The sequence below is a fragment of the Dryobates pubescens genome, chromosome 11 (assembly GCF_014839835.1).
Source record: "Dryobates pubescens isolate bDryPub1 chromosome 11, bDryPub1.pri, whole genome shotgun sequence".
NCBI classification, from domain to species: Eukaryota; Metazoa; Chordata; class Aves; order Piciformes; family Picidae; genus Dryobates; species Dryobates pubescens.
The window spans coordinates 8,804,112-8,820,971 of record NC_071622.1 but is presented as its reverse complement, the minus strand read 5'-3'; the positions used below and the strand labels follow the sequence as shown (position 1 = coordinate 8,820,971).

Here is a 16,860-nt window from a genome sequence, read left to right as displayed (position 1 = left end):
GTGGAAATTAACTGTGTCGGCTGCAGCACCACTGCGTGGCGGTTTCATAATGATTGACCTTATTGCTGAATACCCAAGCAGTTGGTCACTTGCTCAGAAAGCATGGTTGAGCACTGAGCAGCAGTATTAATTTCCACCCTGTGTGGTTCCCAGGCCTGCTTGTGTTTGCTCTCATTTACAGACTTTTTTTCTTCCTTTTTTTTTTTTTTTAATAGTTCAAATGTTTGTTTGTCTCTTAACTCTTGGGGTTTATGGTTTTGATCATGTCCTCCCCTTTCCTAGCCTCCCAGGTAATCCTCTGTGTGTATGCTGTGCTAGAAAGCACAGGCTCATTAGCATCTTTATCATACTTTTCATGCCAACAAAGGAAGGTACTGCGTGCTGAGAAGGAGTATCCAGGCACTGCTTAGGGCTTCCTATATCAATGAAAGAACAGGAGGAGGAAGGAATAGGCTATGCCAGTGTCTTGTCTCTCTGAATCCTTTAGAGCCAGCACTTCTGCACAGATGGACTTCATTAAAACTTAAAACATTTCCACACCAGGGATTTGTAAAGGAAAATGGATGCATTTTCCTTGAAGCTATTATTTTCATCTTACTAAGTGTGCTGAAAAGCAACCCTTATAAACCTTCTGCTTCTGGACTGACAGGTCTATCTGTCAGCTGCTGCAGAGCTGGGATGGGGCTAAGGGCCAGTGCTAGAGGCTGACCAACTCCCACTGCTGCTTTTCAGCCCCCCCATGCATAGAGGGTTGCAGAAAACATCCACACCATCCGAGAAGCAATAACTAAGTGGTAGCAAGAACAGAGAACAAGGTGGCTATCTGGGCCATGGCAGGGTTTTCAGAGTGTGGCACAATGGCATATTTCTCCACTGCCCTTTCGGCACGAGAATGTTGCCCATATTGATCTGATGTTATCATTACCACCATGTACCACAGTACATTGTAATAATGATTAGATCTGGGACTTGATGGTGCTGCAGGGAGAAGGGAAGGGAATAGAAATGTATGGAAGATGTTATTCCTCTAATCCAGAGAGCTTACTGTCTTAATTTAGCAGCAAAAATCCAAGAAGTGGATTCAAGATATACAAGAAATTAAGAGTAGAAGGCAGATTAGATCCAGGGAGCAGGGGGGGGTGGGGAAAGGTGGTGTCATTTCATCATGCTCACTGGGACTATAGTATAATTGCACTGATACACCTACACTATTGGGTTTGTATGAACACATTTCACTCTTCATTTGCCTACAGCTTCAGGAACATCTACACAGGGAGGAACATTTTCAGCCAAAAGGCTTCTCCTGTAAAATGCCTGCCAAGGTGGTGGCCTGTGCGGTGCTCAGATCAATAGAGTCACTGTTATTTGACTCTCCCTGTATGAAAGGGTTTTCTCTGGCCTCCTCATTCTCTACACACAGCATTATTTTTTTTTACCCTTTTAGTGAAGTAGATGAGCAAGAAAACTGTGTGTAAGAATATCCTTGGAGTTCACTGGGTGTGTTTCCCAGGGCTGCTTACAGCAGTGAGCAATGCAAATGCTTTTATAATAGTACTTACTGGACCATTTGCTGCATAATTCCCATCAAACAAGAAATCTGCTGCCCAGTTTTTCGCTTCTTAAGTTCTGCTTTTCAGGCCTTCAGGGCACAGTCCAGTAGGTCAAGTGCAGCAAGTTCCCTAGCCCAAAATGCTACGCGTGCTGTAGAGAAGCAGCTGCACTGCTCTTCTAAAACAAAACAAGACAAAAAAGGTCATTTAAAACTGAATTGTCTCCTCTGCCCCCAAATCACAAAATAGTAAATCAGACTGCAGTAAATAAAAATGGTATTATTGCAAAAATCTGTGCATCTCTGCTCTTTGAAAGGCCAGGCCAGCATTTCATTTGGCAGCAGGGAGATTTGCTTGGAGTCTGAAAGTTTATTTGCCAAGTTTCACTAAGAAACCATCACCCACAATGAATTTAGGGTTGTGAATCTGTCCCTAGCAGTGATTCTCTGGCCTCCACTGGGTTTTACACTTGGAGACTTGGCAGTAGCTGAGGCTCAGACACAGAGGGAGCTCACCAAAATGGCTACTTGAGGCTATGTGCTGCTTACTGCAGCGGGGACCTTGTGTAAATAATAATAATTCTGAATGACTGACATGGGCCTGGAGCAACAAGACTTGAAGCCTTTAGAAAGGACATTTTCTGCTTATGAAATATTAAGCCGGCTAAAATAGCAGCAGCAGTCAAAGCTTGACGCTATTGCCAGGAGAAGAGTAAAACCTGAGGACAGTGGTCAAATGCTCAGCCACCACAACTGAGATTGTCTGAGAAATGGCTAAATAATGAGGAACACATCTGTTTGTGACCTAGCTGTAATGCACACTTCTGGCAGCAGGCACTGTTAAAGCTGCCTCTCATCAGAGATGATGGTGGTTGCATTACTTGACTGGAGGAGGGCACAGCCAGTGCTTGAGGGCCTGACAGTGACCACAGACAAGCAGAGACTGGAAACAATAGTGAGAGAGATACCTGTATGGCAGGAAAAACAAACAGGCAGTTGAATCAGGCTGTATGACCCAGGCTGCTGCTTGGGACAGATGTGTGCCTTGGACTACCAGAAGTGAAAGAAGGCTGCAATGGAAGTCACAGAGTTACTACCCCTCAGTAGTTGGTACATGTCTGAGGCTGGTTATGAGTCTGAAGGGCCATGATCTCGCTGTGTAGTGCTGACCTCAAGATAATGCTGCAGTACAGCAGTGCAACAGAGAGCAGTGACCTTTTGATGAAGAAAGTGCTCTCCTTTTTATGGGATTTCAGTATTTTTAACTCCATTTCCTCTGCCCACAGGCACTGGTCTGTGCTGAAGCTACTGCTATAGCTAAAGTCAGGGCAGCTGTAGCTTGGGCAGATGCACCTCAAGTAGTCGTAAGCAGACCCAGGGTGAACACAGCCAGTGGCATGGCCAGAGCTGCACAGCACCAGCAGACGTTTGCTGTTCAGTCGGCTCTGTGGCTCATGCAGCTGTATATCTTCATGCTGGAGCTGGCTGGCTTCAGAGCCAGAGCGGCACAGAGAGGTTTCTGCCAACTTTTCTCTTCCCTCTATACTACTAACTATCTTTGTCATGTTTTCTCCTGGGGTGAAGTGTGTTTGCCGTCATGTGTTTCTGTGAGCATTTTGCTATGCCATAGTGATTATAATGATCACAGTTTAATAAATAAATTATAGTTCTCTGTACTTTTGCTAGCACATTTCATCCAAAGATTTCAATGTGCTTCATAGAACTCGGCTAAATAAGCTTAACAGTTTTATTGCTTGCGAAGTCCTTTGACAGTTAAAAATGCAATGCAAGGCTCAAGTCTGATTATTTGTAAAATGACCTTTATGGAAAACAGAAGGAGAGTGGCTGGTGTCTCAGTGCGTGCTAATGCAACACAGAAATGGACTTGGAAACCTATTTCCCCCTGCTCCCCACATGACCTGCAGAGACATCTGTGGAACAATTAGGCCTGCGTGTCTGTGCCGATTAAACGTCTGTTCCCTCCCCTTCCATATCCACTTGCACAAAGGGTTAGGAAATCCATCTCTGGTGCTCTGAGATTTTCTGCACTTAATTGAATTCTTGCATGCATGTATGTGCACTGTGAATGGGAAAGGATGGTTGGGCGCCCTGAGCATCCTGTCTGTCCCTGTAGGATGGAATATACTCATCAGCATGGCATGAGAACATTGTTCATTGCATATAATGGGAGGTTGTCTTACTCTCATGTAATCTGGCGTAAAAAAGACAATCTGTCCTTTTGTTCCTTTGTACCTCTAAAAGCTGTAAAGGATAAAATTTGATTTATGTGGAGTCCTTGAGACACAAGATGTGCTTTTGGAGATAAGCAGGAACAGGTTCATCCCCCTCTGGGTTTTTGTTAACCTCTCTGTGTTTTGGATTCCACAGTGTCTGGGTTTGCCATTATATTAATGCCCTGCATAGCACCAGAGGGTTTCCAGTACAGGACAGATTCTGGCAGTTCCCAGCAGAATTGCAAAGCCAACTGGGATAATGAACTTTGTTGTTGCTTTCAGGAAAGTATTAGCTTCTCACTCTGAAAAGCTTTAGAAATGTGTTCCTTTGTTTGAGCTAGTGATCTAAACTCTCAGACCTGTGCATTTGTATCCTGGCCACAGCCCTTTTCTTTGTTTCAGGGAGTTAATGCACAAGAATGCACAAAAGCACAGCCTCCCATAAGCCCAAATTCATTCTTTCTGCAACAAGCTGCTGTGGTTAGAGTACTGCTGCTGCTGCATAAGACATGTCTGTGGCAGGGTAAAAGCCAAATTAAATCAGCATGGGAATTTCTGCCTACAGAGCACGGGAGTCATCTGGCAGTCAGGACTCACAGACACATCCCTGATATGACCTTGCTTCTTTAGTGCTTCAGCTTGGATCTCAAAAGAAGCCCCATTTTTACCTTGTGGAGTTTGCTGTCCTCTGGTAGCACTGTTGCTGTGGCTTAACTTACTATGTCTTGTGCATGGCCTGTCATGTTCAAGCTAGCTGCGAGGCAGCTCAGCTTCATGGTAACATGGTAGTGTACCTATTGAGCCATGGTAGTCTGCACAGGGGATACTCCAGGTAACCTCAGCCTAAAATCCTCTGTCCCTATAAGATGGGGACAGATATTGTTCACTGACACTGCTCAGTCATTTGTTTTGTAAAAAAGCAGGAAAACTGTTATTAAAACATGCTTTTTAGTTTAGGGGTGACATGAATAGAGAACTGTAGGTAAGGGAGCATATGTAAAGGATCTTTAAGGAGATTAAACTGTCAATTTGCCATTTATCAGGTTTATCTCAGGTAAAATAGCAGCTGTTTTAATTATCAACTAAAGGGAAAGGAGAGAGAACTTTCTGCCCACGTGGTCACTCTTGCCTTAGAGCTGTTCCAAAATAGCTTGCTACTGGCTTTTATTACCCATAAACTACTAATACACTGAGAGATTAAGAGATAATCCAGCAATTAGTGACAAATAGCAGGCCCCAAATTTGTTTGGTTTAACAGACCAGAAAGTAATCTGTTTGAATTAGCATGTTTCACATGTGTCTCCTCACCTTACCAACTCTAATCTGAAGTGTCAACATGGGGGGAAAGCCACTGCTGGAGCCTACTGCTGGCTGTACATTCTGATGGAGTGCAATGCCTGCTGGGCTTCCCAAAACAAAGCTGCTGGCTATCCTCCAGCTGCAGCAGCACCCCTCACCTTCCTCCCAGGCAGGCCAAGTGGCACCATAGTGAGTCCTCTTGGTATGGCTGGAGTCTGTTAGCACAGGGAGAGGGTGCTGTGCAGCAGGGACAGATGTTCCTATGTTTCAGCATCATCCCCTGCTCTTACACCCTTCAGCCTCTTGCTGTTTAGTTGCACAACTTCAGCAGGAGCAGCAAGTTGGTCCATGCTTGCAGCACTTGGAGTTTGTGTTGCCCTATTGTGATAGTCATAGATCGGTGCTGCTTTCTAGAAATGCAGCTGTTCATGGGTATGCCTGGTTTGCCATAAACACTGTCCTTCCTAGGCAAGGGCAGGAGACAGATCCTCCCAGCTGGGAGGAGCTGAGCAGAAGGCAGAAGCCCCATGCTGTCTGCTGAGGCCACGCAGATGCGATATGCTCCATTAGATTAGGAAATAAAGTGGTGGCTTGGGAGCAGCAATAAAGAGGTTCCCTCCCTTCACAGGGTCTCACAGGATTAAATGAGCCTTGTGTTAATGTTTTGTGGACCAAGAGGTAAATCCCCCGTCTGAAGAAGGCAAGAGGAGACCTGGACCTTAAGCTGGGACTGTTGTTTTGAGGATGTCCAGGTGGGGGTCCTTGCTGGATGTGGCCACCCTTTATGTGCCAGTTAAGTTGGTTGGCTCTGGTTCCCTCGTATCACTTCAACTGAAGAAACATAAACAACTGTTTTGCTGTTCTTCTGCAAGCTCCATTGCACTTCCTAGGCCACTGTTGTAGCTTTTATTGGCAGTTCGTTGCCCGGTCTGCACGCTGTCAGTGTTGGTTAAAATCCTGTCCTCTAATCACTGGAAATGGCTGACTGTACTGTTGCACTGTATAATGCCACATGCTCTTCTGAAATTTGCAGTGTTCCTGCTGGAAAGCAAGTTCCTCCCCCCACCTTCTCCTTCCCCCATCGAAAATGTGACTCATAATCAGTCTTTAACTATCAAATCCACTTCTGTATTCTCCCGGCGAGGGTTCGGTTACAGCTGATACGCCACAAATCTGTAGCTGGAGTGAGATCACCCCTGCTTGAGAAATAAGATCTCTGCCTATAAGGAAAATGCAACTAACCTTCTACTGTCTCTCCTGCAGGAACAAAAGCTAGGACCTGCTCAGTTCTCTCTGGGTGTTTTTGTCCTTCTGATTCCTTGTCCATCTCTCACTCACAGCACCGTGTACCGATAAGGCTTTTCCGAAACTGAGCCCGGCTGATACCGCGCATGTCTGTCACTTGCCTAATACCTCTCTGCTGCATTTAGCTCTTTGTTTGGAGAGAGGGAACAGCTCTTCATGGTAGAAGATTTTCCATTCACCACTTGGAACATTTCTTACATACTTGATAAAATTTGGATCTACGTGTATGTTCTTCTCAGTGTGTGGTCAATGGGTTTAAAGTGCCTTTGCCATCATCTTTATAGTTGGAGTGGGCGTGTGGGAGCGCGTTAGTCTGCGTGATGGCTGCAGTCCCTTGCTCTATGTGTACGTGCGTGAGTGTTTTGCACATGTAAACGTGTCTGTGCTTCCAGCAGCTGGCCCTGCGTGGGGCTGCCCCCAAAGCACCCTCCATGTGAGTATGTGTGGGATGTGCAGACCCCTCCGCCCTGCCTTGACCAGCAGCGAGCGGAGGGGCAGGCTCCGCTCCAGGCCAGAGCGGCGCGAGCGCGGCACGCTCTCGCCCGTGCCGCGGAGCGCTGTGTGTGCGTGGTGGGAAGTCACGGCTGACCTCTGTAGTCTTGTCTTGTCGTTTCAGTGGTGTGCGGACAGATGAAGCTTGGCCTGTTTTTACTCTCTGTGTTTTTCCTTGTCTTTTTTTATTCCCTCCTCATCTTCATCGCACTCTGCCATCAAACAAAACAAACTTTCATCTCTCAGATCAGCGAGAAGGTTGGTCCTTTTCACTTCTTATCCATCTACAGTACACCACGTCAGATGGGACTTTTCCAGTAGGGAGAGGAGATCCATCCCCAAAAGGGGAGGGGGCTCTACAGACTGCCTCCCTTCCAGGCACGGCCACGGTGTGCCTAATGAAATCTGCTTACTGTTTGCTGTGACTCTGGTGATGGCACTGATACTTTGCTTTGCATGCCTTTGTTGCTTGAGATTTAAAATGCACAAAATATGTTTTGCATGCAAACACCAGCCAGGGTGGTTCTGTTCAAAGGTAGGGTGGGAAGACGTGCATGCTATTGTATGTGGGGTCCTTCTCTCACCTATTATCTGTGCTAGGTGCCAGCGTAGTACCTCTAAACTGCTGTTGCTTTCTGTCCAGAGATCAGGAGTAGTCTTTGGAAGCAGAGATCAGAATGATCTATAGTCCCCTCACAAGCTGCTAGGAAGAGCAAATTCCTCAGTTTCTCCTGTAGATTAAAAAGTTTTAACTTTCTGTAGGGGCAAAAAGCTTGTTTTCAGTCTCACCTGGAATGGAACCCAGCATGCTGCCTTCCCTTGCCACAGGCTTGATGTAAGGCCCTCATGCAGAGGCAGCTTCATTGCTCCTTGGTAGTCCTCACTTTGGGAGTGGCCAGTTCTCCATGCTTGGACAAGGGAATTTTGCATGAGTAGGTCTGCCCCTCCTTTCTTCCCTGGGACTGGATCTTTCCCTTGCTGGCAGGAGCACAGGAAGCTCAGGAAGTGGCCCCAGCCTTACCGCAGATGGCTCAGGGAGGCTTGTGGTAATGTGCACAGGAGCTTGTGGCCACTCAGCAAAACCTGATTTATGCTTTGCCCTGCTCTGTCCTGCTGCCCTCAGAGGGCCAGAGGTGAATAAAGGACAATAGTGGAAAATGACTCCAGCTTTTAAATTAAGTCTAGCTGCAGACCTGGCTTGAGGCACTCATTATTTCATGCTGAAGAAAGTTGGTATTTTGGGCAGAACTGCTGAGCTACTTTCCCAAGGTGACTCCTTCACCGAACAGGTACCAGACAGGTCCATCCCTCCACATGCACTGGAGGAGAGGGATGCTCACAGTGGCTCTTCAGCCCAGCATTGCTCCTTGAGTGGTACAGGGAAGAGGCCCTGGCTTCTCACACACATGCCATCAGTCTTATAATCATCACTGGAACAAGTTTTAACAAGTTGTCATAGCAGTTGTTCCAGTACAGTGACTTTGCTCCTGTTTCTCTCACTGAAACGTGCTCTCATTTAGATTGTACTGAGGCACAGGGCTCTTGTTGTTTACCCTCTAAAAATAGATTTCATAGAGAGATGAAATTACCTGAGCCCAAGACAATGATGAAAAATGAGAACAAGGAAGGAAATAGAAGAAATTAAAGTCAAGGCCCAAAGCCTCCCAGATTTCAGTGAATGTGGAGCACTGCTGTGATGACTCGGGCACCTCTGGAGGGCAAACCTTTGAGAGGGCACTAAAACATTTTAGCTGCATGGTTTAGGTGAGGGGAGGCAGCTGAGAATGGCTATAAGCCAGCAGGAGCAGATAATTTCTCATTCTTTGTGTCGATCCTTCCTTTCTACCCCACCGAAAAGACACCATACACAAATATTTAATGTTGGAGCCAGAAATTAGTGGCTAAATATTCCACTGGGATTTGCCATACTTATAATTTGTTTGGCACCGATAATTACATCTTGCGTTTTTCCAGCTTTACTTAAAACAGTGTACTGCTCACCCATGCATTTAATTATTGCTCTGTGACTGCTACAAGGTTATTTATTAACGAGTTATTTTATCTTGATACAGTGGATCTTTTCTCCTATTCCCCTCCTTAATGTTGTGTTATTTTCATCAGAGAAATTTCAGAGAGCGAATGCAAATTGCATAGCTCCACAATCTTGCTCTTCCTTACTTTGCTATTAGTATGTCAGTATGCTGAATGCTGATGTGTCTCCAGTGCTGCACCACTGTAATGATATATCCTCTTTTATATGTGGTTGTCAGCGCAAATAATTAGACCTAAAAGTTATAGCTGAAATATAATCCAAAAATGGCAAGGCCCTGTTTTGGAAATTGTCTATAAAATGTCAGCACTCAAGGATGCATTGGGAGCATAAATAGTACAGCATTGTTTGAGCACAAGATTAGACTGTAAATGCATTTTTTCTGGTTCCAATTTCTCCTCTCCTGCTGTTGATTCTGTCAATAGATTGTGAGACTCCAGCAACTGCCTTTCCATTTGAAGTCCTTCCTTAAAATGATAGCACTAGGGAGAGATGAGAGGTGTCTACAGATGAGTAAACCATGCAGACCGATGATCGTTTTTGAGGATGTCTCCTAAATTCACTTCAACTCTGAGGAGGAGGAGGTTCCTGAGGAAAGTGGAGTTTTGGACAGCATAGCAGTATGGCAATGGCAAGAGCATACCCTGTGCACCAAGGATCCTCCAGCTTGCCTGGCTGGAGTACTGGAATTGGGTAGCCACCTTCTGAAAGATGTGCTTTTTGTTTCTCTCAGCTATTCATCTCACTTGGGAGGTTCAAGCACAGCCCTCTGAACTTAACCTTTGGCTGTGCTGGGGACCAGGGAGGAACAGCACATCCCAAGCAGTTCTGGTCCTCCTTCAGAGCTGAATGTGACTTCAGACTGCTCTTCCTTTGTGCAGAACAAGAGCAAAAGGGAGAGGATGTCAGGACAGTGGTGTAGGACCTCAGCAGCTGGGACTGCCTCTGAGAGGAGCAGAGAAGTATGTAGATCATGGGTGCACCTCTCCATCACCATGAGTCAGTGCCCAGTGAGCCTGCAACAGGGATGCCAAGAAGGGTTAGACAGTTAGATGCCAGGTTGATATTATTGAAAGGACCCTACATCTCAACAAGCTAGAGGGAGTGGTGTTAGCATTGCCTTTCGCTCAGCTGTACTGTGGCCAAGACAGCCATCAGGGAATAGTAATTTGGTTTCCTCTACCCTGGCAGCACCACACGGTTTTGGAAGCATGGGCAGTCCTTCTGGCACTGCTGTGTTTCCTGCAGAGTTTTGCTGTATGCCAGCAGTGTCTCAGCACATTAGAGGAGATAGCAGCTCTGACCTGTGAGCCCTTAGCACTGATGTCCATGTGAGCTGGGGCCTACAGCTCTTGCAGACGGCAGCTGGGAGGTGAGGCCCCTGGTTCTCCAAGGGGATAATGTCACCCTCAGAGGGAACCTGAGATGTTAGCAAACAGCCACTCCTGTGGTGAAAGGAGCAGGGCAATCGATTCATGCTCTTTGCTCTCAAGGCAAGGAATGTGCATGTTAATGCATGTTGAATTATTAACAATTCTCAATCTCAACCTCTGTGGCTGTTGTGTTGCCTGCTCCCCACCGTCCTCCTCACAATCCCCCCAGTAAGTGGGGAACCAGTCTCCACACTCTCCTTTTTTCCTGTCCTGTGGGATCCAGAGCACAGGCTCAGGTTGCACTGCACTGCTCACTGCTCCAAGGTTTCACTTCACTTCCCAGGGAACTCAGTCTGAGGGGAGGCGTGGTGAATAGTGGAGCAGCACAGAGCCCTTACAATGGCTGTTCTTGGGATGAATAACAATGAATCTCATCTTTGACAGTACTGGTTTAACTAAACCTCCAAATTACACTATTGTCCATTGAAATCATTTTAATATTCACAGCAATTTTCCCTGTGCTGTTCTTGCAAAACCTCCAAACCACCTCCTCTGATCTTTATTCAAAAAGAAGATTAAAAAAAAAGTGCTGCAAGTTCTTGTCAAGAAAATTGTAATAAAGGGGGAAATTTCATTGCTGCAGTAAATGAAGAACAACAAAATTTTCAGGAGCACTTTAAGGTAGCATCGTGGTCTGTGCTAGCCCATGTGATTTCACTTGTAAAATGCTGCTTTTTGAGGAGTTAGATACTGATTTAAATTATTACCAGACTCTTATGCTAGAAAAGCAAGTGACTTAAATTGCTGGCTTGAGCCTGAGGAATGTGTTGATGGTGCACTGCAAGCTGCTCTGAGAGCTCTGCCAGCTTTCACTAATGCTAACTGACAGCATCTCCCCTTCTCCCTCTGTACTGACTGGGACAAGAAGCTGCCAATTATCCCCCAGGAGAATGGGAGGTTGACGGAGCCCATCCCTTCCTTTGCACACACTCCTGCCAGAATATGGTCTGGACCAGATCTCTCACCAAAGGCATTGCCCTGACCCCTCCTGCCTCCCATGTTGAGACCTAACCCCTACACATGACATCCATTTTTAGCAGCTGTGGTGCCTTGGGGCACCCCTGCTGCCTGGTGCAGAGCAACGAAACCATCTTAGCAGCTCTGCTGGTGTGGTAATGATGGGAGGGCCCCTCAGCAGTTCTGAGTCACAAAAATACACCACAGAGTCCTGTTTAACCACTCATCTATTGCCAGGTTTGACACCCAAGGCCCCACACAGCTTCATGGCAGGTCTCAGGCTGCAGTGTGCAAGAGACATGGCCCATGTGCTGGGGGCTGCCCACCCTCTTGTACAGTCTGATCTGCAGGAGAGTTTTCCTTGCTAGTCATCCCTTCTCTAGGCATACAAACGCAACAATCACCTCTGCTGCTTCTCTGTGGGGAGAGCCACTTCCAAAGGGGCACAGCCCTTCCCTTCACCCTATTAAGCACCTGCTGAGGGAGCCCCCAGTCCCTTTGAAATGTATCTCCCCTGTGCTGGGGAGCAAGCTGTATTTCCAAGGATGAGATGACCGCAGGCACCCACAGGTACTGCTTCCACAGGATGCGTCAAGAGAGACACACCACTTCGGGGGCTCGGTATGGCCCCAGGAGCACCCTGAAAGCAGTGCTTGGCACAGTGTGGTGCAGGGGAGTCTGCAGTGGGCTGCACTGCCTCTGGTCTCACAGGGCTGGGAGCCAAAATCTGTTTGTGCATGCTGGACTCTGACCTTCCTGCATGGCCTCTTGTCCTCCAGTCTCTTGTCTTCCTATGTCCCTGTATCTGCGTTCCTGTGCACCTTCCCTCTCCCTGTCCTGCTCTTCCACTGTAGTGGCCTCCAGTGCCTGCCAGCCTGTTTGCCTGGTGCATGTGTGTGAGTACGCTGTGCACACCAATGGCTTGATCCTCAAAGTTTGCTCTTTTTTTATTTTAATGCAGTGTGGGTGGGTAGGTTTGGTCCTTGGATGGGGACAGAACTTGAACAGCTTCTACCCGGAATAATTCGACGTCATGTTCATTGGAAAACAAAACCTGACTCTTACCAAATGGTGCCGAGGTGCTTTGGTTGGAGATAGACACCATCATGTTAAACCATTGCCATGTCCATCAGGTTTACTCTGTATTCTCATGACTGCATAGCACTTGAATATAATTTCAGTTCTGTCTCGTTTGGGGAGTGCTGCCCCATCAGTCAGGTAATGCCTCACTGGCGATCACTCATGTAGCTATTGATTTGAGATTTAATAATTGATTAAAAGAAACAACCAGCAAGGCTTTGGATTTAGACCTTAAAAAAAAAATGTTAAAAAATAGGCAAAGCAAGGTATCCTTCCACTGGCTGGTGAGGAGCTAACGAGGACTGTTTTGTCCCCAAGACGATACATAGTACACAGACAATGTTGACAGCATTGTCTCATTTATCACGAAGTCTTAGGTCTGTGGTACATGCTAGCATGGGGGCTTCTGTGTTCAGTCTATTTCTGCAAGCTCGTTGGTTTGGGATGAATCATCAAAGAGAGCACTAGTGAAATTTGATTTGGGGAGTCAACTTGGCCAGCAGAGCTGACAACTCTGTGGCTCGCCATTCCGTCAGCAGCTCTACCATCTGCAGAGACACCATGGTGGCAGGAGCCAGGTCAGCGAAGCTGTGTCCCCCTGGACCCCCAGCGCCTTTGGGGCCAGCCGTGCCTGGGGCGTGTTGGGAGCTGACACTGCTCAGGCTCCTGCCCAATTTCCACTTCTCCCCAGCTTCGCAGGTATTTGCTGCTCCACCAGCCCGATGCGCTGATGGAGAACTGTAATTGGCAGGGAGAGGCTCCCTGGGAGCTGGTCATTCATGAACCCAGCCGTTGCTCTGGGGCTGCCGTTCCAGTGGAGGAGGCTAGAGGAGATGGGGGCTGTTGGGCGAGACACGTTCGAGCAGTTTCCTTTTTTAACTACAGACTAAAATGAGCTTGCCCAGAGGAGACAAAGATTTACCGAGCACAGTTGTTTCTCTACCCTTGCTTAAATAGGCCCATAACACTAACCCTGAAGAAGGGCCCTCATTTCTCAGTGTCATTTTCCTGACGGGAATGCATATGGCAGGCAGCTTTAGAGCTTTATTGTAGCTGAGAGTTGCTTACAAATAAGTCTTGAATGAAATACCCAGCAAGGGATTGATATGAAGAGAAGCTGTGCAATGAAATAAGGAGGAATACATCTCCTGAAGTGCTGCCACAAAGGTGGGAAGGGTTCTGCCAGCCTAGCTCTCTTCTGTCAAAATGGATATGATCTCACATCTGTCAGGATTAGTTCTCTCCTGCCCAGCAAGGTGATCTGTTCAGGCCCTGACAATGTCATGCAGCTCTGGTGACTATTTTTTTCTGAGCCAGGGTAGAACCTGAGTTACATTTTGAAAGGAATTATATTTTATTTAGTGGCAAACGTGTGCTAATTCAGAAAGAAGCCCTTCTGCTGCTCCTGCCCAAACCCTGTGAGGTTTAGAGGATGGGTTGCTTTACTATAGGGCTAATAAATCGAGCAGGTAATTCAGTTTTGCAGAGCTTCAGTGGGCCCTGCACAGAGAGAGTTTGTGACTGTCATGTGTGCATGCTCTCTAATTAGAAGGATGTAATTTAAATGGAGGAATGTTTTGTGTTAGTAATATGATTTCAAAAGGCTATGTTTGGAGGGAGTGGATTAAGCCATCCCTTAATGAGTTCTAATAAGATGCCAGTGGCTAAGGAAGGAGAGTCAAGTGTGTGCAATTTGGCAAAGCAGCGAACAACATTTGAGCTTCATTTTATCTGTCCCAAGGGATAGACAGGCAAAAACCGCGACCCCCCTCTAATGTACCCCCAGCAATGCAACTGAGTGCTTTCTGCTGGTTCTGTGACCCTACTAGCTGTCTCCTCCTTGTTTCAGTGCGGCGTGTTGCTCCTCGATTCTCTATCCCTCCGAGCAACCACGAGGTGATGCCTGGGGGGAGCGTGAACCTCACGTGTGTGGCAGTAGGTGCTCCAATGCCTTATGTGAAGTGGATGGCTGGTGTGGAGGAATTGACCAAAGAAGATGAGATGCCTGTTGGTAGGAATGTCCTGGAGCTGAATAACATTGTGCAGTCTGCCAACTACACCTGCGTGGCCATCTCCTCCCTCGGCATGATCGAAGCTACAGCCCAGATCACTGTCAAAGGTAAGCAATTATTCCTCACGGTGTTACTACTGGAATTTCAAAGGTGTGGCCCTTTGCCAAAGTGGTTTTGGGTGCAGCCAACTGACTGCAGTCTTCTGTGACTTTTCCATCTTGCAAAGGGAGTTCCCAAACTCACAGCTTTGTTTCTTCCTGCTTAGAGTATGGTATTTTCTTTGGAAGTCATTTTTTTATTCCCTGTTACATGATGAGGGACAGGTTTAAGTCAGGCTGGGTTCCTGTTACTCCATGAGGGAACCTCATTGAGTCTGTGCTCATCCCAGTAATTTCTGATTTGTTCCATGCATCGGCAGGATCAGCTCAGCACAGGGGCAAGCCATAGTCCATCAATGGGGAGTGGATGTCTGCAGTCAGAGAGTTGTTTGCACAGAGATACTCTCTTGCAGAAAGGGCAGGACAAGAAGGTTAATCCCAGCAATGTGAAGTGTCTGTGAGCCTCACCAGGCTGAGCATCCTCGTTCCCTGCAGGGAGGAGCCATACGTGTTCATTTTGAAATTGTTGCCTGTTTCTCTGACAGTTTTCCTCGTTTCCCTTCTCTGCCTCTTTCCCTTTCTCTGTCTTTTGTTGCTGTTGTTCAGGATGCTTCCTGTTGCTGCTTCACAAGTAGCTTTGCCCCAAAGAGGACATTATTGTTGGTTCCTGACCAGTGGGTACAGGGCAGCCCACCAAGACAGCTTCCTAGTGGGAGACTGAAGTACATGTTCTGCCTTTCCTGTGTGGGGCCAAGCAGGTCCACACTGTGCCATCCTTCTCTCCTTGCAGTTGATTTGTAGCTGAGATTTCCACTGATGTGTCATCTTCTGAATCTTGCCTGTTTTTGCAGGCCCCTCCCTGCCTTGCTATGACCACCATTAGCACCAAGTCCCTGCTTGAACAAATCACAGAATTGAGTGTTAGCCCTTTCTGACCTGGAGATTAACAGCAAATTCTCCTTTCCCTGGTGCCAGTCAGGGGATGTTTTTAACCTTAGCCTCCTTTTACTCAGAGCACCTGCTAGTCAGTACCTTTCCCAGCTCCCGTTTCCATATGGAGCGCTGGGGTTGCCTTGGTTATAACACAGACTCAAGAGTGTACAAAAGAAAGAAGCATGATGAGGAAGTGGTTTGGTCATGGAGGGAGGAGGTGGGAACTGTACCGTTGCACTGATTGTTCCCAGTGTTTACCTCTTTGTACCTGGGATGACTCTTGCTTTGCCCACTGCTGCCCCAGGACTGCAGAGGCCCCCAGGACACAGTGCAGTCTTCTCAGCTCCTTTAGCATTTTGCCTTTCTTCTTGTTTCTTTCTCTGTATTTTCTGCACCTTGACTCTGGATATCTTACATCTTCTGTCCCTAACCCCTTTACCCAGTGTTACTTCTGTGCTTGCTGGAAAGTAGGTTTGTTTGCAGGGCAAACAGGAGAAGCAAGCTGTTACAGAGTTGATTGCAGTAAGTGCAGTAAGTACCAGATTTGTTGCTTGCTCACATGCAGGCTGCACACCTAAGAGCTGGGAAGCATCAAGCTTGCAGCTCTCCAAAGGAAAGGAAGGATGAGTGGCACCTGTCTTTGAAAGCCTGAGAGGGGGCTGCCAATTTCTTGGATGCTGTAGGAAATGCATTTCTTCAGGCTGTAATATTGGTGTTTTCTCTCCCTAAGTCCTCCATAGGGGGTGGGGTGATGATTGGTTGTTGGTTGCATGCCCTTCCCTCTCATGCCAGGTCAGCCCTCAACGATTTTCTCAGTATTCACGTTGCAGTAGCACTGGAAAAGGTATCCTTCCCAGCATTTGCAGCAGGCATGCTAAGAGCCAGCCCTCCTCAGCTGAACCACATGGAAACTGGAAACCTGATGGCTTTGCCAAAGAAAGAATTAGTTTTGGATCTTAATTTGGGCTGAGCATTTTATCTGGTTCCTCATCAAGCACAGCTGCATTACAAGTCACTAAAGACTTTAACTAGAGTGGTTCATAGGAGGTTTAAACTTATTGTAGGCTTTAATTCTGTCATTGTCTTAAAGTATTTGTGTGCTCTGCAAATCTCTCTCACACACATTCACTTTCTTTGCTCTTTTGGTAAAATGGCAAATCTGGAGATGTTTTCTTGCAACAGTTGCATTCTCATTAAAACTTAAGTGATGTCAGTGTCACAGAATTCTTGTGTAACAGTTTTTGTCTGGTTGCAGTTTGACACACCATCCAGTGAAATAGTGGATGTGAAAGTTGGTAATTTCTCTGGCTGTATCCCTCCTGCATGTACTATAATACTTACAAGGCATTCCCCCATCAGCCCATCTAACAGCACTGCCCATGAACTCCCTATAGCCCAAAATGCTGCCTCCATGGAAG

General features: G+C 46.8%; 1 protein-coding gene across 18 annotated transcripts in view; it reads left to right on the top strand.

The window, feature by feature from the left end:
* The window catches only part of PTPRF (protein tyrosine phosphatase receptor type F), a 416,351-nt gene that overhangs the window by 324,951 nt on the left and 74,540 nt on the right, over positions 1 to 16,860 (top strand). For all 18 annotated transcript variants that reach the window (XM_054165224.1, XM_054165218.1, XM_054165223.1 and 15 more), the window contains one exon: positions 14,249 to 14,518. In XM_054165224.1, coding sequence (XP_054021199.1) covers positions 14,249 to 14,518 — 270 coding nt within the window. The remainder of the gene's footprint in view (positions 1 to 14,248; positions 14,519 to 16,860) is intronic.